Source organism: Amblyomma mixtum, chromosome 4 (genome assembly GCF_055824585.1).
Source record: "Amblyomma mixtum isolate Tamu chromosome 4, ASM5582458v1, whole genome shotgun sequence".
NCBI lineage: Eukaryota > Metazoa > Arthropoda > Arachnida > Ixodida > Ixodidae > Amblyomma > Amblyomma mixtum.
In genome coordinates, this window is record NC_143015.1 from 41,591,058 (window position 1) to 41,616,412 (window position 25,355).

General features: G+C 45.4%; 1 protein-coding gene across 3 annotated transcripts in view; it reads right to left on the reverse strand.

Annotated features, from left to right (window-relative positions):
* Window positions 1-13,722, reverse strand: part of LOC149346315 (uncharacterized) — a 28,013-nt gene extending 14,291 nt beyond the window's left edge. For 2 of the 3 annotated variants that reach the window (XM_089585379.1, XM_089585377.1), the window contains exons 1-3: window positions 13,627-13,687; window positions 5,681-5,722; window positions 4,381-5,004 (exon numbers count right to left, since the gene is read on the reverse strand). In XM_089585379.1, coding sequence (XP_089441505.1) covers window positions 4,381-5,004; window positions 5,681-5,722 — 666 coding nt within the window. In that variant the 5' untranslated portion in view covers window positions 13,627-13,687. Of the gene's footprint in view, window positions 1-4,380; window positions 5,005-5,680; window positions 5,723-13,626 lie in introns of all 3 variants that reach the window. The other variant, XM_089585378.1, reaches the window with a different exon arrangement.
* Between the last annotated feature and the right edge of the window lie 11,633 nt (window positions 13,723-25,355).

Genomic DNA, 25,355 nt, shown 5'->3' on the forward strand with positions numbered 1-25,355 from the left:
TTTATTATTTATTTATTATTACCCTCAGGGTATAAACATTACAGAGGGGGGTGGGTTTTAATCAATAAACAAACAAAAAATATGCACAGCAACAAGAACATACAAGTAATACTGTAAGTGACAGTTAAATTTGGTTAAAAATGATCTAAACAAAGTCCCATAACACCTAATATAACACAATGAAATTCGCGATACCGTTTGAGTGTACACAGTGGTGAAATTAAATAATATATGAACACACAGGAAGGAGGTAGGTTTTATACAATGTTAAGAAAAAGTTGCATGGTCTATATTGCGCACGGCAGACTGAAATAACCAAAATTTATCAATTGTTGCAACGGAAGAGGGAAGGCGGTTCCAGTCTTTAGATGTGCGGGGTATGAATGAATCGGAGAAACATTTAGTGTTGCATGAATTTATGCCAACCTTGTGAGCGTGGCCAATGCGTGATGATACATATGAAGGCGGAATGAGCAATTTATCGTGTAAGTCATCATGGTAAAATATCTTATGAAAGAGGCATAACCGTGCATGCTTTCGACGAAATGTGAGGGGTAGCAGATTGAGATTAGATTTCATTGAGGATACACTAGCGGTGCGGTGATAATTAGAGAAGATGAAACGAGCTGCATTATTTTGAATCATTTCTAGCTGGTTAATGAGATCAGTAGTGCCCGGGTCCCAAACTGAAGATGCGTATTCAAGTTGCGAACGAACTAACGTTTTGTAAAAGAGAAGCTTGGTACTAGAAGGGGCCGAGCGAAAGTTCCGTTTTAAGTAGCCTAGCATGCGGTTAGCTTTGTTGACAATGAATTCGACATGACTGTTCCAGCTAAGGTTAGAAGCGATATGAATGCCTAGGTACTTATATGACGCTACTGATTCGAGAGCTACATTGTTAAGGTGATACGTAGGTGAGTTGCTAGATGACCTTGATACGTGCAGGAATTTGCACTTGTTAACGTTTAGCGTCATTTGCCATGCTTTGCACCAAGAGGAGATGTTGTTAATGCCAGTTTGAATTGCGCGTACGTCATCGTCATTTATTATTTCACGGAAAAGGACGCAGTCGTCTGCAAATAAGTGAATCGATGATGTAACAAAATCAGGCAGGTCATTAATGATTATTAAGAAGAGTAAGGGCCCAAGCACGGTACCTTGAGGAACGCCAGAAAGAACGGGGTGTAAATGTGAGTTAGTTCCATTAGTTGCTACAAACTGCTGACGGTCTGTTAAAAAGCACTCTAGCCATTTTAGTACGTCAGTATGGAGCCCTATCATGCGCAGTTTTAGTAGCAAAAGCCGGTGACAAACTTTATCAAAAGCCTTGGCGAAATCTAAAAATATGCAATCTGCAGTGGAACGATGATCAAGAATTGCATGCAATTTATGAGTAAAAAGAACAAGTTGCGTTTCACATGAATATGACTTACGAAAACCATGTTGTGCATGATGAAAAAACGAGTTTGACTCTAAGAAATTTGCTATATGTGAAAAAAGAACGTGTTCTAGGATCTTACAGGGGATGCTGGTGATTGAAATAGGCCGGTAGTTGTAAGGTGAGTGCTTGTTTCCAGATTTATGTACTGGAATCACCTTCCCTATCTTCCAGTCTGCCGGCATCGCGCTATTTTCTAGAGACTGCTGAAATAATTTAGAAAGAATAATGGAGGAATATATCTTAGTGCTTTTCAGAAATTTTGAGTTAATGCAGTCGATGCCGGCGGCTGAAAATGGTTTCAGGCCGTCAATGATTTTGGCGATTCCATCCGGGTTGACGATAACAGGATACATTGGCAGATAATTATGGGCGCAACAATAAGGTAAGTCGTTTGGCAGGGATTTCGTGAAGAAGCTGGAGAAGCAATCATTTAATACAGTGGAGCATTCATCGCCAGGAACAGGTTCGTCATTAGCGCTTGTTAAAATAATTTTAGACCGCTCTGTAGGATTGATAACTTTCCAGAACTTTTTAGGATTATCTACCAATATATCGGGTAAAGTCTTTGCAAGAAACATTTTTTTAGCATTTTTAACTGCTGAAATATAAGGGTCGTTTGCAGTACGATTTGGTTTGGTTTATGGGGTTTAACGTCCCAAAGCGACTGAGGCTATGAGAGACGCCGTAGTGAAGGGCTCCGGAAATTTCGACCACCTGGGGTTCTTTAACGTGCACTGACATCGCACAGTACACGGGCCTCTAGAATTTCTCCTCCAAAGAAATTCCAGCCGCCGCGGCCGGGATCGAACCCGCGTCTTTCAGGTCAGCAGCCGAGCACCATAACCGCTGAGCCACCGCGGCGGCGTTTGCAGTACGATATAAAGACCAACGAAACTGACTACATGAGGTGTTAGCAAGCCGGTATAAGCGCTTCTTCCGGTTAGATAAGAGCCTAATGTATGAGTTATACCAAGGTGCCTTTGGCTTATACGAGATATTACGGATGGGAATAAATCGATTGATAAGCTCGGTAACCTTATTCTTGAAGAGTGTCCAGTTCGTTTCAACAGAGCGTTGCTCGAAGCATTCTAGGTACTTTGTTAAAAAGAGGCTTAACTCACTGTTGATTTGGGTAAAATCCGCACGGTGATAATTGCGCAGCGTTTTAGTTGTCTTTACTCTCTTTTGTTTGGGTATGTTAATAGTAAAATTCAATGCAAGGTGGTCACTCAGCCCTGGCAGGTATAATATCTCTGAACATAATTCAGGGCTCACAGGATTAAATCTAATATATTAGCAGTGGTGTCCGTTATTCGGGTAGGTTGTGTAACTATTTGCGTGAGGTTAAAGCCCGAACAAAAATCTGTGAATTCCTTGGAAGTAGAGGAAGTTGAATTAATAGAAGCAGTACTCACTGACCAATGAATGCCAGGAAGATTAAAATCGCCCAGTAAAAATATAGGTGTTGTCGGAAATCGTGTAGTTACGATGTTGATACTGTCATGAAGCTCAGAGACAAACGTCGACGATGCGTTTGGTGCGCGATAACAAGCCCCTATAATGAATTGACGGTGCGTTAGTTTCAGATATACCCATATTATCTCTAATCCGGTCGTGACATCAAGGGCGAAAGATTCGAAATTTTTGTTAATGCCTATAAGGACGCCACCGCCTTGCCTTGCATTCCTATCACAACGATAAAATTGAAATTTGTTAGGTGAGTCAAGGATTTCGCTGTCGCGAATGTGCCCATGAAGCCATGTTTCGGTTAGTACTAAGGTATCAGCAGAGCATGAATCAACAAGAGATGAAAGTTCAGTGCTTTTCCTGATTGCGCTTCTTATGTTGGTATACAAGACGGACACGTGTGTTGGGGGAAGGTGGCAGCCACTGCCCCTCTGTAACCGCTAATCACAAGATAACGCATTTTGTTCCTCGGAAGAGGCAGGCCGGGGTGCAAGACTAGGAAGCGGGTTACGGGTGACAGAACGTTTTGGGCTAGTGTAGGGTAACTCAGATATAACATCTGTAATAGGATTGTACGTAAAGCACTTGTTATCGATGACTAGCTTATTGTACTTAAGCTTGAAAAATGGCAAGTTTGGTAGGGATTTAGCATATTCGATCAGCCTCTTTCTAGTTTCACGAGTCGCTGGTGAAAAATCCTCAGTTATGCTGATTAAGTTTTCTTTTAGTTTAGATTTTAACTGCACAACTTTTTCCTTTGACTTGTGGCTGGCGAATTTTACTATAACGGGGCGGTTACGGGAGGGGTGGTGTTGTCCTATTCTATGCGCGCGCTGAATGTCAGCTGAAGTTATCTGGTTACAGAGCAAGTTTAGCACCTTCTCTTCGGTCTGTGCCCATGTTTCGGTTTCATCAGGAATTCCATGAAATAACAAGTTGTCTCGCCGGCTTCTGTCCTCGAGTTCGTTCATACGCGATTGCAAAAGCTCGTTTTGTTTCCTAAGATCGTTGATAGTGTGCTCCATATTTTCTTTAAGACTGTCTATGGCTTCCACCTTGCGCTCAACGTCCGCAAGCCTGCTGCCCATGTTCCCGAGAACCGATTCGATTTTTTGCTGACCTTGACGGACTTCTTCAATACTTTTTTTCATTTCAAGATTACTCGCTGTTATTGAAGCAGACTGGTCCTGTACCACTTGGAGGATGCCCAGTATTTCGTCGTTTTGTGAGGTTACTTCTGAAGTATTAGCCGTAGACGGTTTGACTTTATCGGGAGGGCTATCTTTCGAATCTTGACGGATAACATTGCGTGTCGAGGGGCCGGGGTTTTCTTCGACATCTCCCGACATCAATAACAGAAGGCAATTGTTTAGACACTCGGATAATATATGAAAGAAAACCCGTGGGCACGGGAACAGCAACAGGCAACGATTTGCGTTCTTTTTTGCGTATACAGAAATACAGTTACGCACCTGGAGCAGTAGAACAGGGTGTTTGTCAGACATGGCTGGCGCCGTGCTGTCCGCGTGCCCACTGAAGGGTGCAGGGCGTTGCTGTAGGTTTATATCCGGCGGTTTCCAGTGTGTAGATGATGATGCAGCTTGCCACGTGAAGAAACGGCTATCGGGGATTGCCAGGAACGCTTCTGCGTCGCCTGGCGGCAGAGGGATGTCAGCCTGTAGTTGAACGGGGTTGGCCGCAGGATAGCGGCTTTCGATGAAGCAGTTGGGATTGGGTCGACTGCCGAGCTGGAAGCCACCGTGCACCAAGACAGAAAGCAGGAACTGGAGCAGTAGAACAGGCTGTTTGTCAGACATGGCTGGCGCCGTGCTGTCCGCGTGCCCACTGAAGGGTGCAGGGCGTTGCTGTAGGTTTATATCCGGCGGTTCCCAGTGTGTAGATGATGATGCAGCTTGCCACGTGAAGAAACGGCTATCGGGGATTGCCAGGAGCGCTTCTGCGTCGCCTGGCGGCAGAGGGATGTCAGCCTGTAGTTGAACGGGGTTGGCCGCAGGATAGCGGCTTTCGATGAAGCAGTTGGGATTGGGTCGACTGCCGAGCTGGAAGCCACCGTGCACCAAGACAGAAAGCAGGACCTGGAGCAGTAGAACAGGGTGTTTGTCAGACATGGCTGGCGCCGTGCTGTCCGCGTGCCCACTTGAACGACCCTAAGCGACTGAAGCTTTAAGGAACACCGTAGTGGAGGGCGCCAGGGAATTCCGACCACCTGTCGCTCTTTATCGTGCACAGACGTGGTGAAGTACACGAGCCTCTTTCTGGCATATCGCCTCCATCGAAATGCGACCACCGCGGCCGGGATCGAACCCGCGTATTTCGGGTCAGGGGACGAGCACCATACTCACTTAGCCACCGCTGCGTCTAGATGTGATATCCTTTGTCTGTGAACATTCGCCGGGCTCCCAAGTGACCGACAATAGCGGAAGCTAGGTTCGCCGAGTGACAAAGCCAGGAAACTCAAGGCACATGCGGCTGCAGACAAAATTGCGCAATGAAGCCTAAAAGCCACTTGTTTGGCACTCCCTAAAATATGTTTGTTGAGGCTTGGGTGAAAAACCGGGTGCTATATTTCATAAAAAAGCTTAACATACGTTTTAACGCTTATGCGAGGAGGCGACTGAAGTTACAGTGAACGCCGGGATTTGATTTCTTAAAACCAAACTGCTCCGTGCTTTGACGGAATATCGCGCACGTGTCACATGTTACCTCACCTCACCTCCATTTGGTTCTATATATAGTTACTTTAAGAATTACCTTTGATCTCCACCAGGAAAATCCATAGAAAGATGTAGGCATCTGTGAAAGAAATTGTTGTTGATTATCACTGTAGTAAGGAAGAAGAACGAAATGCTCTACAGTATTAAGTATTTCCTTTCGAAGAAATAAAGTAATATGCTAAAAAAGTTAAAGCTGGGGCGATTTGGTTCAACATTACTTGAAGCGGGTAAATACGAGAACAGAGCCCTGTCTCTGACCTGTTTTCGCGTCAACGTCTTTGCATAGCTCCGATTACCAGAGAATGTCGCGTGAAAGCGACTAAGCCACTCCAGTAATCTGAAATTAAAGGGATAAGCATGCGATGCCGCTGAGGTGCCAGGTTACCATCTGAATGGCTGAGTGGAAGAAGAATATATAAAATCTCTCGCCCAATTCATTCTTTTGGCTGTCAGACCTTCGTAAACAATTCTTTTATAGCTGACTTGGAGCAGTTGGTGAGCAAAGTAGCTTTCTAGGTACAAGGATTTCTAGGTAGTGTGGGGTGAAAACAGGCGCATTATATAAAAGAGGGCGCAGTAAGGACAACATATAAAGGAGAAGGAGCATCCCTAAGATTTTGGTGCCTAATAGATAACTTTTGTTTTGCACATTTTTAGATAACGCAACACATCAACTGCATATTCTACTGCGCAGAAATCACACAGCAGGGAACAACTGCATATTCAACTGCGCAGAAATCACACAGCAGGAAACAAGAATCACTCTTTCAACGTGCACAATTGAGATTATTACGCCTATCACTCAAACAGCGCACAGCATGTTATTCTGCGTAGACAGAATCGTGAATATGTACATATTGCGAAGAGCTATCCTTCGGCACAGATAACGTTCGAGGCTTACTGCATCAGTAGTAAGCGCTCACGTCTCATAAACGATGACGTAGCGTCTGCGTTATGTCTACTGGGAATCCTGGCCAGTTTTCAGCGTTTAGGCGCGACCATATGCATATTTACACATTCTTTTTTCTGCTGCTCTCACGCTTTCCATTTTATGTAGGCCAGGAAGCTATAACATTCACGCCAAGTTTGGCACAAGCACAGAAAAACCGAACACAAGAAGATATCACACACAAAAAGAACAAACGCGAACCCAACTGCACATTCGAGCGCAAACACAAGCAGGTGCGAGAAAGGCCAGAAACATGCCCTCTCGCCATGTAAAAGGCCGATAATACAGCTGCGGTCTAAGCTTGGAGCCTCTTATATGGCAGTAGGCCGCCGGTTCGGGGAAAAGCAGCTAGAGTGAAATTGTAGTGCCTTCTCAGATGCAGCAAGAGAGAAAGGAGGAGCTACTCTGGCACGCCGCATTGCCTTAGGCTGGCGCTCGCATTCGCGTGCCGACGCGGCTGTGAGCTTGCCTCCCCCCTTTAGCTATCCTGCTTGCAGAAATAGCCGCAGCAGACACCCTACCTGTCGATACTGCCGCAAAACAAAACGCTGTCGCGGCCATCGGAGCAGCGGATGCAGACGACTCGCGAGGACAGCGGCCCCAAGCAGACGACAGTGGCGACGCATGCACGGCACATACGTGAACTTGAACAATTAGGGTGTGAAAGCGTCAGACTCCACGGGACCCTGAACTATATAGTTCCAGAGTATTACTTAGAGGGAAAGCTGGCGCCATCGTTCGTGCGAGTCTCTTAAAGAGCAATTCATTCACCGCGAGAACGGCGGGAAGACGAGCTTTCGTGCTTGGCTTGGCTAGCGTTCGGCCGAAAGCAGGGATTGTTCCTCGAAATTGGTAGTTACGTCGGGACGCTCTCCTGTGTGGCAAAATTGTGTTCTTTTAATACTGCGTTAAAGCGTTTTTCACTTCTTCAACACATATAACGCAAGTTAAAATTCCGCATTAGGCTGGCATGAAAACTTTCGCAGTATTAAGGCGAAAGCCTTTAATGGCTCATACTGTCGTCCGTTAGCAGAGGATGTCACACCTTTGGCAGCGTTTAACTCGTGTTAATTCGGGAACTGAAAAGGTTAGGAGAAAACCAATGGTTGCTCCAGATAGAGGAGGAAACAATGAACCTACAAGCCGAGTTTGATGACTGTAGACTAATTAGGTATTAATTATAGGCAAAATTGTCAAAATTACGTAAAAATAGCGCGGACGTCGATATAGCCATGGGAGCAGTGTGACGTCACATCCACCGGAAGTCGTCACGGCATCGTGGCCTCGGCTTTCTACTCTCAACACTTTAGTTGCCAAAGTGCCCTCGCACTTTTTTCGGCGAGGTTTGCTTCAGGACGAGAGGGCTTTTTACGCTCGAATCCATGTTTTATGTCCAACAATAGCCTAGTCTAGAAAGAAACTTCGTTTTCGTGGCATTCCTGCTCCATTTCATGGCGGCCAAATGTAGCGTCGACGGCGTCTATTTCTATTTAGAAACCCCATGCCCTGAACAGCCAGAGCGGCGGCGCGGTGAGAGCGTTCTACCAGCGCTAAAACGAAACCTGATTGACACCTATCAGATGCGCAAAGAAGGTTTCTCAAATGTACCAAAATTCAACCGCTGTCATAAGCAGAATCGGCGCTCAATTCTACGTGGCATCGGGTAAATCTGATCATCATCAGACTGACTACGCCCACTGCAGGGCGAACGCCTTTCCAATATATTTGCAATTATCCCAGTCCTGCGCCAGCAGCGGCCACACGTTTCCGGCAAACTTAATTCTTCATCTCATTGCCCAACTAACATTCGGCCGTCGCTTGCTGCGCTCGCCTTCTCTTGGAATCCACTCTGTTAGCATTACGGACCATCGGTTCCAGACTTCGCATTACATGCCTTGGCCAAGCTCATTTCTTTCTCTTGTAAGCCAGTATTTGGTCCCTAGCAATCTCAGCCATCTTCCTGTCATTTAACGTTACACCTATCATTTTCCTTTCCATAGCTCGCTGCGTTGCATTCAATTCAATTTTAACCCATTCCGTTAGCCTCCATATTTCTGCCGCATAGGTGAGTACTGGTGAAATACAGCTGTTGTATACTTTTCTCTTTAGGGATATCGGTAAACTGCCGTTCATGGTCAAAGAGCCTACAAAATGCTCACAACGCGATTCTTATTCTTCTTAGTTATTTCACTCTCGTGATCCGTATTGGCGGTCATCAGGTGCCCTAAGTAAATGTATTACCTTGCCACTTCGAGCACCTTACTACCGATTGTGAACTTGTATACGTTACATTGGTTTTCTGCATATTATTTTGATATCTACAATAGTGCTGTGCCTGTCTAACTTGCTGATCATGTTTTACAGTTCATCTCCTGACTGAATTAGCAAGGCAATATCACCAGTAAATCGCAGATTGCTAAGGTACTCTTCATTAACTTTTATGCCGAACTGCTCCTAATCCAGGAGTGAATACTTCCTATAAACAAGCTATGATTAGCATTATCGAGGACTACGGTAGCTGTGCACAAGCTACAGATGACTTCCAGTATTTCCGAGTAAGGCTATTTTAAACCATGATTCTTCAACGCGTGCATGACTGCTGAAGTTCCGACTGAGTCAAATGCTTTCTCATAATATATATATGCTATATATAGGTGTTGGTTATACACTGAGCATTTGTCTAGCACCTGTTTGATAGTGTGAATATGATGTATTCTGGAGTATGCTTTACGAAAGCCAGCCTGATCATTTGTCTAAAAGCACTTGCTGCTGGGCTAGTTGGTTTTGGTTCATATTTGAATAGGTTTTAGGCGCGAAAAATAGACGATACACATAGGAAGGTAACAGGGCGAAGCGCCAACTTCCAACTCATTTTATACCATACATGAAACGTACTTATAAAGCTATAAAGCTTGTCGTCACAAGCGCAGGAGGGTCATCTAAAGTTCAATAACGACATGATAAGGCGCGCTCCAGGAGTTTCTTTTCACAGTTAAGCAATACAACTGATGTGTCGCTTACGCACATGTTGCCTTTCTTTTTGATAAAAAGCGCTCCAGGAGTTTCTTTTCACAGTTAAGCAATACAACTGATGTGTCGCTTACGCACATGTCGCCTTTCTTTTTGATAAAAAGCGCTTCTTTCAATTCCCTAGCAGTAGTGTCATTGCTTTTGCCCAGAATGCCCACATCAGTGAAGCATGGCTCACAATTGCGTGACGGGCACTTACTTATGTGTTTAGTTAGATGTGTGCCTTCCTTTTTCTCCTCTACATTTCTCGCATGTTCCCTCGTTCGCTCATTCAGGCACCTGCCTGTCTTACCTATGTAGGAGTGCCCGCAAGACAGGGGGATTTCGTAGACAACCCCTTCAGTGTCTCCTCTGTTTTTTTCGCCTAAAACCTATTCAAATATGAGCTAATCATTTGGTTTATTGGAGAGTACGGTTGTCCTGATACCCTTACCGATTTCCTTAGTATGCACCGTAGAGGCAATGGAGAGGTAGCTGGTCAGTATGTGCATTTTAAAGTCCTTGACGTCTATTTATAGTGAATTAGGATGATGGTATTCTTCTTTCAAGCTTATGATACACTAGAAGTAACATATCATTGCGTATACAGGGTAGCTAGGATGTCCCAGGTCTATGAGCTACTGTCTCTCTCATTAACTTCCTGATTATACTGGCTACTGTATACTGTTCTGTAGAACTGTACGGCTGCTTTAACGGTGCTATCCAAACTGCTGATGACATTTGCTTGTTTGTCTCCGAACGAATGCATCGAAATTTTGCCGATTCCTAGTTTCCTCTTCAGGGTTTTCAGACTGCCTCCATTATTCAGAACATAATCGATTCGCTCCATAGTAAACTTTTTTACGTCCACTACTTTCTGCTTATTTGCGAGTTTTAATCTGGCTGCGGGATTAATGGCCTTCATGCTTTTTCGTTTCTTAATCAGATCTTTCAGGTTCTGAGATAGCTTCCCGGTATCCTACCCAACCGACCTACCGCCTACTTCTACTGCGCATTCCGTAAAGCTTGATAATTGATGTCGACGTCCTCATTTAAAGCCGAATATCTGTTCTGTAAAGACATCCTGAAATTTTCACTTTTTTCCTAAGCGATAATTTGTTAATGGCCTTGCACTACGCTAGTTTCCTCCGTTCCTTCTTGGTGTCTAGGCTAATTCGAGAGCTGACCGTTCTGTGGTCGCTAAACACACCATTCGGAGGAGCTTCACGTCCGGCACGATGCCAGGGTGAGCGCACAGTACGAAGTCTATTTCATATTTACTCTGATCATTAGGGCTCTTCATGGCCGCTTCCTGTTATTTCGTTTCCGGAAGAAGGTATTCATTATCTGTAAATTATTTTTCTCTGCGAAATCTGCTAAAAACTCCACCCTGCTATTCTTATCTTCGCCTACTACCTGGTCGCCAGCCTGCTTCTTCCCTACATTGGCATTAAGTCCACCACGAATAGAGTGTACTGTTTTTTTTTATTGTGTCACGGATTCTCTCCGTGTAGGGGGCAGAGGTAAAGGCAAAATGCCTGACAGAGCCTCTGCGCCCCCACAGTTCAAGGCAGCATAACGTGTCATTTACACACATATTTGCTAAACATTTTTAGCACACAACAGAAAGCAAAAAAAATTCAGTTATTTAGATCACATGATTTCACAGCATTAGTTTTTCTTGAACGTGGTATATTTTAAAGAGGAAGAAACGGCATATGCAATAGGTATTATGTAATAACCAAATTGGCTTGCATCAGAAGCCAATCAAAGAAAAGAAAAACCACAATTCATTGGTCCGAAAAATAAATCGCATATGCAGTAAATAGATCAGTACATACAAGCATTTCAGAAAAAAACAAGGTTTATACTGATGTGTAGGGTACATGCTGAAACAATGGCAAATATATTGTACAACCGAACAGAGAAATAACATAACATAATATAACAGAAATAATAGAAATAACATAACATAATGCAACGTAGCTGAGGTTACATGTGTTATCAGGGATGAGCGCAAGTTAACAAAAAGAGAATGGAATGTCACTGCCCACTAATGGCTTTTTACAGTTCTTTTTGAAGTTGTGGAAGGATTTTGTGTATTGTAAATTAAAGTGATCACTGTTTAATATGTTAATTGTTCGATAATTCAATGTTTGCCTTCCGTAATTAGTTCTTGTGGCGGGCTTGAGATAGTGTGGTCTACGTATTGGGTATGAAGTGCAACTGTCTACGGGTATTGTGTGCAGCCTATTTTTATAAATCCACTGAAGTAGTTTGAAATAATAAACTTGATCTGCTTTAAGCATGCTGTGTTTAATGAAGAGCGGTTTTGTTCGGAGTCCTCGTTTGTCACCAATATAGTTTTCACACATTCTAAATATTTTCTTTTGTATCATGATTAGTTTGTTGTAGTTTGAAGCTGTCGTAGTTCCCCATAATAGAATGCCGTAACTGAGTTTTGAACAAAAAAGTGAATAGTATAATGCTTACTTCAACCAGGTGGGTAGTATATTTTGTATTTTATACATGCAACCAGTAACTCGAGATAGCTCACTTTTTAATTTGTTAACGTGAGTATTCCTTGTAAGGTCCTCTGTGAACCATACGCCCAAGAACTTTTGCTCTGTAACTTCTTCCAGTAGCGTGTCCTCAAATTTCAGATGAACACAGTAGGGGTCTCTTTTATTTGCTGGCTTAAAAATTATGTATTTGGTTTTGCACGTGTTTAAACTCAGCCGGTTGCTTTTAAGCCATCTGGAAAGATGCAGGAGGTAACTGCTAGCTGATGATTCTATGCCCTCTTTTGAGGTGCCAGTGAAGAAGATATTTGTGTCGTCAGCATACATTATTATTTCAGGGGAGTTTGGTATTGACGTTATATAATTTATGTATACAAGAAATAAGAGGGGTCCTAAGATTGATCCTTGAGGGACGCCATATTCGACTTTCAATTTTTGTGACACCAGATTGTCGACGCATACATACTGATACCGATTTGAGAGATATGATGTAATTAAATTCTTCGCTACACCTCGGACACCGTACACAGCAAGCTTCTTAAGAGCGATATCGGGTTGCACAGTATCGAATGCCTTTTTTCAAGTCCAAGAAGATTCCCAGAGTAAGCAGTTTGTTTTCGATGTTTTCAATTATTTTGTCCTTTATGTTTATCAAAACTTGTTCTGCAGACTTACCCTTCTGAAAGCCATACTGCGACTTGGTAATTACATCGTGTTTATGAAAAAAGACGAGAGCCTATCATTGATAACACGCTCAAATATCTTGAAAAATACCGGCAGAACAGATATCGGCCTGTAGTTACTTTGCTCATTGACGATTTAACGTCCTCCTAGAAACTTTCTATCATCTGCTCATCATAGCTAGATACAGGCGCATAAGCCTGTACCACCTTTAGTTTGCATGTTTTATTAAGCCTAATTACGATAGCTGCCAGCGCCTTGTTAACACTACAGATTTCCTGTATGTTGCCAACTATATCGTGAGTGATGAGCAATCAAGCGCCTTGTTCTCGCCTGTCGGCTGATCCGCGATAGCAAAGTACGTACCAGCTCTTCAGCACAGAATACGCTTCATCTGTCGTCGTAACCTCAGTAAGCTCCATGACCTCCAATTTAATACCCCCTAGTTCCTTAAGCAGAGCTAGAGTAACCTCACTGGTTAAAGTTCTAACGTTAAACGTCGCTAGGATCAGTTTCCCATGGTGGCCTTGCCGGAGCCAGAGATTCTTAGCACCCTCCGCTGCGTTACATGCCTGACCGCCACCTTGGTTAGTTGCTCTGCAGCCGCTGGCGTCTGAGGGTTTAGTGTTCGGGTAAGAACACACATCACAGCAAGGGAAATAGCGTCGCCGTCCTCAGACCGCTAGGTCTTTACCGCCATCTGCCTTCTTTTTGTTTCCAGAAACTAATATTTTCTGGTAAAAAATGCTTACATCTAGTGTGTAGGCGTCGTTATAATGACAGATATGCGGGAATTATTGAATCATAAGTAACCACACTTACAGTAGCGAATTGGCATGCTCGTAGAGAGTATCTCCGGTCCTTTGAGTATTCACCGTTTTTCCACCGCAGAGATGCTCTGTGCCCCTCGCGGAGAACATACACAAGTGCTGAGAGAACATGTTCTTTCAGACGATGCACTTATCTTTTCCAGAGGCCACGTTGTTTACTGACACCAAGAAATACCTCTAGTTATTCTGCCTCAAGTGCCCTCTTAGGTGCCACCAAAATGTCAGTGACCTTTCCTTCACATTTCAGGTCAGGCATATAAGTTCCTTGAATTTGCTGTGAGAACTGGCAGCGCGATGATTTTTGTTCCTGTGTAGTGAAACAAAGATTGATATTTCCGTCTTCATGGGAATCAGTACTTCGAATAGCATCTCAGCGTTGATGAGCGCATTACAAGCGCCTGGAAGAGAGAAGGCATTTAGAAGTTCGGGGGGAGAGAACGTTGGTGTCGAGGTCCTGTGACATCTAGCATAGGGCAAATTTTCCATCATTCATTTCCTCTACTCTAGTTCTGTAGAACGCTGTAAAGCTTCTATCTGGCTGAGTACCGCCTGTTCTTGAGTGCAAAGTAAATGCCATCCACGGGACGTGTTGTCGAAAACTAAATCCGTTGCACTGCTGGTGTAGTTTTGAAAAACACGCAGACTTTGTTTGAACTGTACTGCTGTTTTAGCGTGCCATGTAATATCGTGATCGTCAGTTGTGTAAGTATCGCTCAGCCCAGTGTCCAATATTCTGGAGTGTGTCCAGAAAGTCCGAATCCATGGCGAGGCTGCAGTAAAAAAGATCGAAGTGATTCACTAATCCTCCCGCATGCTCTAATTGTGATGCGTTTTAAGGAGCATTGAAGGCGGCTCTTTTCATTACTGTTGGATTTTATAGCAGTGCCCTAGATTTAATAGCTTATGCGCAAATGACACTTCTGTAGGCCTTTGCGAACACGTATGGGCTGCAGATCATGTCAGGTTTTAAATATTCTAGAATTGATCTTTCGAGTATTCACGACGTTTCTGACAAAACGGAATTGTGTTCTTGTTGAGAGGTAATTTCTTCAGTACCTGATTGCATTTTCAGGTAGTGGCGACGGAAGTAAAGGGGTAGGGAAGACAGGGAAAAATTATTCCAAAAGAAAACCGTTCATTGGGCTGATCTGCACCCACAATGAACTGCGACTAAGCGGCGGCGAAAGCATAAGCGTGCTCGGCGGTTGTCGAACAGAAAGCCTGCAGTTCTTGGCTCCGCTCAGTTTAAAGCTGGCGAGCAGCCTTCGAGATAAGAACCAAAAGCAACTACAACAATATGGAAAAATGTGGAAGCAGTTGCTCATGGCCATGATCGATCGAAATAAGTCCGGCACCATCTCGCGCCTTGGCTGAATTGCGAAATGGCGAAATTGTTGGCCTTGGCGAAATTGCCAGTGGATCCTTTTGAATCAGTGACAATCTGTTCCGCTAGCGGGTTTGTCAACGCCAAAGTGATTTCCGGTAGTTCGGCTATTTGTGAGGAGTTTGTGTGCACAGTCGCGTTTGCAATAAAGCTGGTCTTCATCAGTGACTGCGGCTACCGCGTGCGCTTTTTCGGGAGCGGGATAAGCGTCCGCCTCTACGCAGTGTACGTCATGCTGGCCTTGGAGTTGCTTGGAAGGGCTTGCGCTCGTCCTTGCGCCTTCTTTCGTGCTGGTCGGGGTGCAAGTTTCTCGGTGGTGGTGTTACTGTGATTGCGTTTCTGTCATTGGACTGGATATTTCGGCGGTCCGCGTTTGCGGTTCCAGGTTGGTTTCGAGCCTTTCTTCGATGGCTCTACCCGCATTGGTTCGAGCGAGCCTAAGCTTTTACATGCTCCGATGGCCCTTTGTCAACTTTTCTAGCTTGCTGTGCGGGTCTATTTGCAACAGCTCTCTCTGGAGATGTCGACGGATAGACCAAGAGCTTCCTTCTAGGCCTGCCTGATGAGTCCTACAAGTTTGAGTTTGCCAGCTTTGTATAATTGTAGACAGGGAAGTGCGTAGTTCATCCAACTGATCGCAAAGGCTTGCACAAATCAGCATATATCTTTTTTCTCACCGCCTCTTCTCCCGCTCAGCCCCAAAAAAATCGAAAATTAAACATTAATATAGGCATGAAAAACTAGCCTTAAATATCAAACGCAGTACGCTCAGCGATGCCTCGCCTTGACTGCCAGAGTCTTAAGAGCGTAAATTTGATTCAGTTGGTAGTGATTTATTACGTTGTACCACCGGCAGATGTACAGGCAGAAAAGGAAAGGACGGGAAGAATTGACCGCTATCAAGTAACCATGTAACACTTTTCCCATGTAATGTACGCATCTATTAAAATTTTTTCACTTGACAGTAATTTTCCTGCCCTTTTCTCGCGTGTTTGCTTTCTCTTTCTAAAAGCAAAAGTAGCCTGAAAACAGTTTCACTTGCCACACAGATTGTGTAGCATAAGAAGCTTGCCGGCATTTGGCATTGTCACTGTCTCGTGTCGTCGTGGACAAGACTACATAGCCATGTGCTACCGCAAACCAAGCTCCAGGTGCCAGTTATGGCGCAGCCCCTCAGTGCACAAACTTTCCCATAATATACCTACATGCCTGTATATTCATCGAGCTTCTTCGAGCTTATGCATTGTTTGCCAGAAATTCTCCTAGCTGTAGTAACAGCTCTTAGAACTGAGCGAAACCCCTAGACACATACCATCAAGTTGAAAGTTTATCTTTGGTATATACGGATTTTATATGTACCAAATGTTTTCCCTGAGAATGGAATATGTACACTGTGCCATGCAGTACTTATAGTACAGGTAGCCTCTGTTTGAAAGAAAGCAGGCATTTCGAACTGAAAATTTTTTTTCTTGACTGCCCTTGAAAATGGCTTAAGGCCATTCTATAGAAAGGTAAAGCATGTTTGTATGTGCACTGCCTCTTTTGCAATGGAAAAACTAGTGTGAAATGGTGTGCCTAAAAAACTAAACGCTCTTACTGAATGTACGTTGTAATAAAAAAAATCTTTGGTAGTGCTTTCCAATCGCAATAAGCAGCAAAACACTTAATGTCTTACTCCAGTACTACACTTTTGGCTTATGCATGTTCATCACTCAGGTAATGATAACAGGCGCTGTTCCATGCTAAAAGGTGATAGCAGGGAATGGGCAGGTGGGTTGACGTATGCATTGGCAAAAAACAGTGCACAATGATGCTTTTCACACATCGGGTGAGCTGTTTTAACATCTATTCTGCCTTCAGAAAGGGACTTTCCAACTCGCTGCTGAGTGACTGGGAGGTATAATGGCAAACGCACTCTCAATGAAGTGGCAGCTGAGAGGCACTACTTTTTCACTGCAGGCTTCTGACCGCACACAGGTTGACCACGGTTGAACAGCAGAAAGACCCGAGCCAATGGCTGGCCAATGACGCGAGCCACTGGCAGCAGTGCGTCCGGCGCCTTTGTAAGCACCAGAAGCAGCTCTTCGGTGCACCGACACAGAGCTCAACCACAAATGGCGGGAAAGCATGTAGCATGTAGCACGTAGTACAGGCCTTCTGCATAGTCGGGTCTGGGATACCACGCCACTGACGCAAGCAGCCATGGCTCCAGTGGGTAGACATTGTCTCCTGCATAACAAAAAATGACGTAGTTAAGCACATCCTTCCACGGTGAACTGAACAGCCTGACAGGACGCTCTACTACAAGACGGACGACTCATGCCACGTAGCCCACTTCCAGACAACGCATGATTGAGAGGTATAAGTGAGCACTGCTGTAAGGTCAGACTTTTGGCGTCACAATGATATAAATGATGCGCTACGATTGCCTGCACCACGAAGGCGCCATCAGGTAAATTTTACATTGGTTTCTTAGACAGGAAGTACCGTGTTTTTCTGCTACAATTATAAATAAGAAATCGCCCGACGGTTAACAGGGCCTTTTCACTGCTTACCCAGAAAAAAACTCACCCTCGCCCAGAAGGCCCCCTGCCACGTCGGAGTGCCGCCAGAAGAGCGCATCAAGAAAGTATCCGGATTATCGCTGATCTAAGGACACAATGCGTATGATAGCGCCGCATATCTGAGATAAACACATGCACAGCACAAACTTAGTCATGAACAGAGGCTGAGGTATACTCAGTAATATGATGTCCGCAGCGTAGAACGCATAGCAGCATGTTCGCAGCACAGCCACGGGGCGCATTGATGGTGATGAGTGTTCCATCGACGCACCCGACGCCGCTGCCTTCTCTTCGGGTCTCGCTGGAAGGCGCACACCTTCTGCGACCCAGCATTGGCCATGGTCACTGCCACACACCGCAAACAATTGCTCACAGTCGGTTGGGCTACGCCGACGCTTGCTTCATTTCCTACGGTGCCTTGAAACAAACCGGTGGCGTAGAAGTGCAGCACGCACATCACTTGCCGCTCCACTGAGAGCGATCTCACATGCACACCTCCCAGTTCAACGGCGATTGCGTCGCAGCCACTGGGCAGACTCCTTCCTAAGTCGAAGCGTCGAAAGAACTTGTCCCGCGCGTCAAAACCGTCTTCATGCACACTCCTACACCGTTGCTCGCGCGGCCACCCACGATGTAAACAGCCCCCAATTTCGCTGTCAAATGAATGGGGACAACTTTTTTCGCTCCCAAGAAAATTCTCTCAATTGGCTCAAAAAATCAGGTGCGCAACATCAACTTTTCTGGCCAACTTAGGGCGTTAGCCGGTCATGCAAAAAATCAATACGGCCGCTTGTCAAGGCCGACCAGTAAGAACGCGGCATGAGAGCGTTTTGAAGTCGTTTTTCGTTTGAGAGTGACTCGAAATCCGGCCCCTGGTGTCGAGAACGCACATAGGTCGCCGCCGTCAGAAAGAAGCAGTAGCAGCAGCAGAAGTGCGACGAGGAACCTGCAACGTTGAAATGCCGCAGGGGCGACGTACGCTTGGTCCGCGAAGTTGTCCTGCATTTGGCAGATTTTCCAAGAAATTTCACGGACACAATCATTTTGCTGCACGTTGCAACGTGAATAAGCAAAGAAAGTCAGGAGAAGCGAAAACTGCGAAGCGGAATTCGATATCATTGATGTATGTGTCAACAGCACTGGATGATCGCATGGCAGTGACTCGGTGGTCCGACCGGAAGTTGCGGACACGACTCTAGCCTTAAAAGTGGACACAGGATCGCAAGCCAGCTTTCTGCCATTTTCCCTATACAAGAAACGGCAGCCGGGGATACCATTGACTACGAGCAACTTTATCCTACGGGCTTACAACGGAAGCGTCATCAAATACTCGGCGTCATTACTACCAAGGTGACGGTCGGAAGCAAGGAGGCAGAGATCAATTTCTTCGCCGTGAAGAAGGACTGACAGGCCATACTTGGCCTACGAGCGAGCGAAATGCTTGAACTGCTCTCACGCACCGTAAACGACGTCGGAATGCGCAGCAGTTAGGAAGTGGTTCAACCATTTCGACAACTTTTTCTGGGACAGGATGCAGTAAGCGGCAGTACCGTAAAGTTCTTCGCAATGACGAAGTGCCAGTCGTCTAGACCGCCCGCTGTTTGTCCCTTTCCTTGCGGGAACATCTTCGTGAGGAACATGACCGCATGCCCAAAGCCGGCATTATAGCCAAGCTAGACCAGTCGATGGACTGGGTGAGTCCACTGGAGATTGTTGAGAAAAGGACGGTCAATTGGTAAATTGGTTTCTGGGGAAAGGAAATGGCGCAGCATCTGTCTCACATATCTCGGCGGACACCTGAGCCGCGCCGTAAGGGAAGGGAGGAAGGTGGGAGTGAAAGAAGAAAGAGAGAAAGGGGTGCCGCAGTGGAGGTCTACGGAATGATTTCGACCACCTGGGGATCTTTAACGTGCACTGACATCGCACCGCACACGGGCGCCTCTTGCGTTTCGTCTCCACCGAAACGCGGCAGCCGCGGTCGGGTTCGAATCCGTGTACTGCGGCTCGGTAGACGAGCGCCTTACCACGGATCCACAGCGGCTGGTAAAAAAAAACGATGGTAGGCTAATATTCTGCATGTACCCGAGGAAAATTAACGACAGTCTAAACCGCGAGCTATGAGAGATGCCACGGCGGGAAGATATTGAATTTGAACTGGCGAGAGAACGTTTCTTCACGCGCCTTGCCGCGAATTCGGGGTTTCACCGGATACCGCTGCATGATGAAACATCAAAAATATGCACGTTCGCGACTCCTTTTGGTTGTTATCGATTGCTGAGGCTGCCCTTCGGTGCAGCATCCGACTCATTACTGTTTCAGAAGACTCTTAGCGAATTCTTCAAGACGCTGCCAGGAGTAAGCGTGTACGCTGAAGACATGGGGGCAGAGAAATCCAGCATTGGCGTGCACAAGATCCTTCTTCTTGGCGATGTTATTGCCGGAGATAAACTCGCGTCTAGGATTACCACCGCCGGCTGACAAGCAAGCAGTGCAGCGTGTGCTCGACGCTGTTAACTATTTTGTGAAATTCTTACCATCACTTGCAGACCGAACATGACTTTTTCGAGACTTGATAGAGAAAGATCGCCTGTTTGAAGGGACTGAACACCAGGCTATAGGTTGCAAGCTGATTTCCGACAGTCTGAGCAAAGATCCTGCACTGGCGATCTTCGATCCTAAAAGGACTACGAAGGTAACGTCCGATGGTTCTCGAAATGGAATGTGCGCCGCTCTCTGGCAGCGTCAAGAAGGGTCTTGGAAACCCATTGCTTATACCTTACGCGTCCTAACTGAAACACAACAAAGATAATTCCAGATAGAAAAGCGGCTATGGCTGTTGTTTTCGGGTGCGAAAAGCTCCGCCATTGTGTATACGGACGCAACCTTGTCCTAAAGGCAGACAATCGACCCCTAATCGCTATCTCGGAAAATCCTGTTGCAGAGATGCCGTCCAGATTGCAGCGATTTTTTCTTCGTTTGCTCAGACACAACTACAAGCTGCAATTTGTTCCAGGAAAATGCTTGGTTTTCCCTGATATGCTGTCTCGAGTGTTCGTCGAAATGCCAGATGACGGCTACACCGACGATGACCAGGAAGTTCATGCTTTAAGTGTTGTTTCATGACTTGTCAGCGAAGGAACTTTGAAGCATTTGGCTGAAGAAACTAGAAAGGACGACTACTTGAGACAAGTCATCCACTACTTGCAAAGCAATTGTCCAGTTCTTGGAACACTAAAGACCTTTGAAAATGAACTAGTTGTCGTCAGATGTGTGTTGCTTCAACAAACGTAAGGCGGTAACTGCGTCAAGAAGGAGCTACTTCGAAGAATTCATGAAGGTCACTTTGGTTCAAATAAATACAAGTCTCGAGCGCCTAGGTTGCCGTTTTGATCTGGCCTCAACGCGTGCATTGAAGCGCTCATTAAAAATGCGCAATTTATTAGATGTGCATATATCGACAAGAAAGTGAGCCGCTAATGGAGCGCGTAGTGCCGGAATGCATGCCTGGCACCGAGTAGGTGCAGATATTTTTCAGTGGGCTGGAAAATCGCACCTTTGTGCCTTTGATGCGCTGGCCAGCTTTCAAGAAGTACAAATTTCTGACGTTAAACCCTGCTTCCTTATAACATCAAGTACTGCAGACACACGCCATGCGTGTCTCTTCTACAGTGGAAAAAATTATTCCACAATTCAGTTTGAATTTGTTGATTGTTTGCTCGTAACTTTCCTAGAGCATTATTAAAACGCCCGTATGGGAGTGCAGAAAAAAATTTTGCTGGTTTTGGAGCGAAAGCTCTACTCCTCGCGTACAAAACTGAAGGTCATCTGGCTATGAAATTTGACCTTCAAACCTGGAGGAGCGGAGGCTTGCATGACTCTGACGTTATGCCACGTGACTCGCCATGCCTCGTCACAGCTGCGTATGCGGAGCCGACGGCATTCTAGCAAAGCCGGCTGGTTGGTTTATGCATTCAACCTCCCAAAGCGACTCAGGCTACGAGAGACGCCGTAGTGGAGGGCTCCGGAAATTTCGACCACCTGGGGTTCTTTAACGTGCACTGACATCGCACAGCACACGGGCCTCTAGAATTTCTCCTCCAAAGAAATTCAACTGCCGCGGCCGGGATCAAACCCGCGACTTTCGGGTCAGCAGCCGAGCATCATAACTTTAATTTCTTAAGAGGTGAAATTCTAGAGGCCCGTGTGCTGTGCGATGTCAGTGCAAGTTAAAGAACCCCAGGTGGTCGAAATTTCCGGAGCCCTTCACTACGGTGTCTCTCATAGCCTTAGTCGCTTTGGGACGTTAAACCCCATAAACCAAACCGAACCAACCGAGCACCATAACCACTGAGCCACCGCGGCGACGTACTCGCAAAGCTGGATATCGCTTGTTGGGCCGTTCGCTATATAAAAGCTCGTGGCGTGTGACTCCTTCGCGCAAAGCCATGGACGAGCAACGTGCCCGAACCAGTGCTTGGACGATATAGCGGGCGTTTCAGCGAATACTTTTAAAAGTTTTCAAAAATAGGCTTTTTTGCGTACAATTATGGCTTTTGCGGCGTGGCATTACAAGGCCTGGCGGATACAAGAAAACTGGTGAATTACCGTAACTAGTAAGTTGGTTTACTAATTTCTAATAATTGTTTTTTAACTATCAGAGTTAGGCGGCTGGTTGCAATTAGAGATTTGTAGCTGGTCAGTAATAATAACAATATCAGTTTTTCGAATTAAAAAACTGGTTTAACCTTTGCGGTGTGGCTCGACAAAATTGGGCTTTTTCAACTAGTTACGTGCACTGGAGGGGTTCACTTTCCTGCATGCTTTCAAAAGCGTATGTATTTTCATACGATGCAGCCAAACTTTATCGAGCCACAGCGGTGAGGGTACTTGTGTTTTCAGAATTCTAAAAACTGATATGGCTATAACTAACGACCGGCTACATACCGCTAATTACAACTAAGCGCCTAACTCTACTAGTAAAAATGTTAATTATTAAAAATAAGTTAATCAGCTTACTAATTAAGCCAATTCACTGATTTTCTAGTGTCCGCCGGAACTGGTAATACTATACCACAAAAGCAATATTTTTACCCCAAAAAGCCTGTTTCTGAAATTTTTTAAAAGTGTTCGCTGAAACACCTGGTGTATTCTCGCCGTCAAGCGCAACCTGATGATCTTTATGATGTAGAAAGGCGCCAGAGTGGATAACCATGTATAATGGAGCTTTCGCTCGTCTTACTAGGTTCAGCCAGGTTGAACCACAGCTAATTTTTTGTAAATACGCGTAAGTCAAATATAAAAGCAAAAGAGTGTATTAAAAAACAAAATTGCCGGTAAATGCAAAGAGGCCAACCTGGTGGCCGCCTAACATGCTATGATTTTATCAATCTTCATGTGCTTTTAAACGAATACATTTTCGGGGTATAATATCAAAGCATAATGGCAGCAACTTGAATAGTGATCAACGCTGTTGAAGACATTTACATATCGATCACTTATTTGTACTATGTGATACATTCCAGCGGCTAAAAAGACACGGACGAAGGTAGACGAGACAGGACGAACGCCGGTCTACCTTCGTCCGTGTCTTTTTAGCCGCTGGAATGTATCACAATAGTACTACCAACCAACTAGCCCAACTTTCTACGCTTAATTTATACTATGCTCGTTTGTTTAAAAAATTGACGACAGGGGTTATTTACGCGAAAACAGGTCCAATATTCGCTATAAACTTCGCTATTTTATTGTGCTCTTCATCAAGAAATATTCGGCTCTTGATCAAGAAACCATGTGGTCATTGTTACTGAAAATATGTTTTCTCCATCACTCTTATGCCGTAGCCCAAGTGTGCTTCATGTAACAATGGGTATGATGACTCAGCAAAATAAAACTAGGAATAATGTTATGTAGGAACATTTCTCAACAGAAGGTATGTATATGTTCTTACCCGACTGCAGTGCATCCAAATTTTGCGAAATTCCTCGCTTTCAGGAAACAAGGTGGCAGGAAGTGAAGTTTACAAATTATTGAAATTATGCGGCATTATTAAATATGTTTCGCCCGATATGAAACTTAAGCTACATCGAAACAAAGCGCGATTCCTTTCATTGAAAGCTAAACCAATGTCAACCTGACACAAATCTAATTTCGGACGCTTTCTATCCACGTTTGCGGCTCATCAATGTTATATAAATGCTGTATTATGCAGAAATGAGCCAAAAATGTTTGTAACAGTTTAGAATCCAGTCTGTGCTGAATATTGGTTGCTGCCTGCTCAACCCAAATTTTCAGCTTGCGTCCGCTATACGTTTCTCGTGTATATGGGCATTGACTGTTCCATCCTAACTGGCTCAACAAGCAAAGGGTGGAGTATTGGTGATACAAACGACTAGAAGGCAACTGCTGACTTTACTTTAAACAGTTTATTGCCAGCATCAGAATACGCAATTATACACTCATGGAAAAAGGACGAAGTAGCATTGTACGAAATGTTTTACGCGATAACGTTACGCTCCCATTTTATAGAATATTCGGCAACGTGCTTGTCGGCGTCATCGTCGGTGTTGTGAGTGAACAGTCGTCGGATAACAAAATAAGTACGCCGCCTACGTCCCGTGACTTTGGGGCATAATCAAAACCTGGCCACCGGATTGTAAAGAAAACTGTACACCTTAGCAGGTGACAGTTAAATCAAGGACTGGTCGCGAGCTATTGCCCCGAAAGAGCGGCCTGGTTCTCAAACGCGTGCGCTGGCAGCGCCTGCCATCGCAGGGTAGTTGCACATCGCTTTACCGCTGGACCACTGCTCCAGGAGTGGAACGCTTCAAGGAGCGTAACGCGACAGAGTGTTCCAGTGCTGCCAGGGAGTCCTCGGAACGCCATCGCCCGTTCAGTGCCACGCCTTGTCTGTTGGAAACTGAACGCAACGCATTTTTGAGGACAGGAAATGCCCTGGTCTCGGTAGACACCCGAACCCGCCGTAAGGAAAGGGAGGTAAATGGGAATGAAATAAGAGAGAGAGATGCCGTAATGAAGTAAACGGAAATTGTATTTGAGGAAAGCAAGTTGGAGTAGCTGCCTCACACATCCCGGGGACACCCGCAGCCCCGATTATAGGTCGCCGGGTCGAATTCCTGCCGCAAGCTCTCTAGCTTTGCAAGTAAGTTTATGCTGCTCGAAAGGTTGAATATTATTACATCATCTGGAACATTCTGTGGCAAGAAACGAACCCTGATTAGTCGAGCGGAGCGGACGTGCTCCATATGAGCTCCGTCAACTTTCTGCCTTTTTGCCGAATTACCTCAACCAAACTCCCGAAATCTTACCTTCAGGCCTGGCTAACTACCCCCTGCTCCTCTTCAAGAACTTTGTTGGCCGTGAGGGCTTCTTATTTTAGCGCAAGCTGCCTTTGAAGACACTCGACGCGGCGACAATGCGCTAAGCCTAACGCCGCTCTGGCGGCGAACGGCGAGGCCGCGCATAATGTCAACGCAGCATATGGATAACTGCATCGCTTCCCAGTCAGGCCCCGCCGGGGCCTGCCTTCCGCCGCCAGAAGAAGTCAGAATGGATGTCCAGGACATTCCAACTGGACTTTATGAGTCACGCTGGCAGGAGGAGGGACCAACGCTGAGGACCCGCCGGAGGACCCTTACTAATACCAGACATCAAGATCTGCCGCAAGTATGGCACGACTGGCCCAGACGAACTCCATACCTGCTTCCCGCGCTTCGCCGCCTGCGGAGAGGCCGAGAACACGTGGTCTCGGGAGTG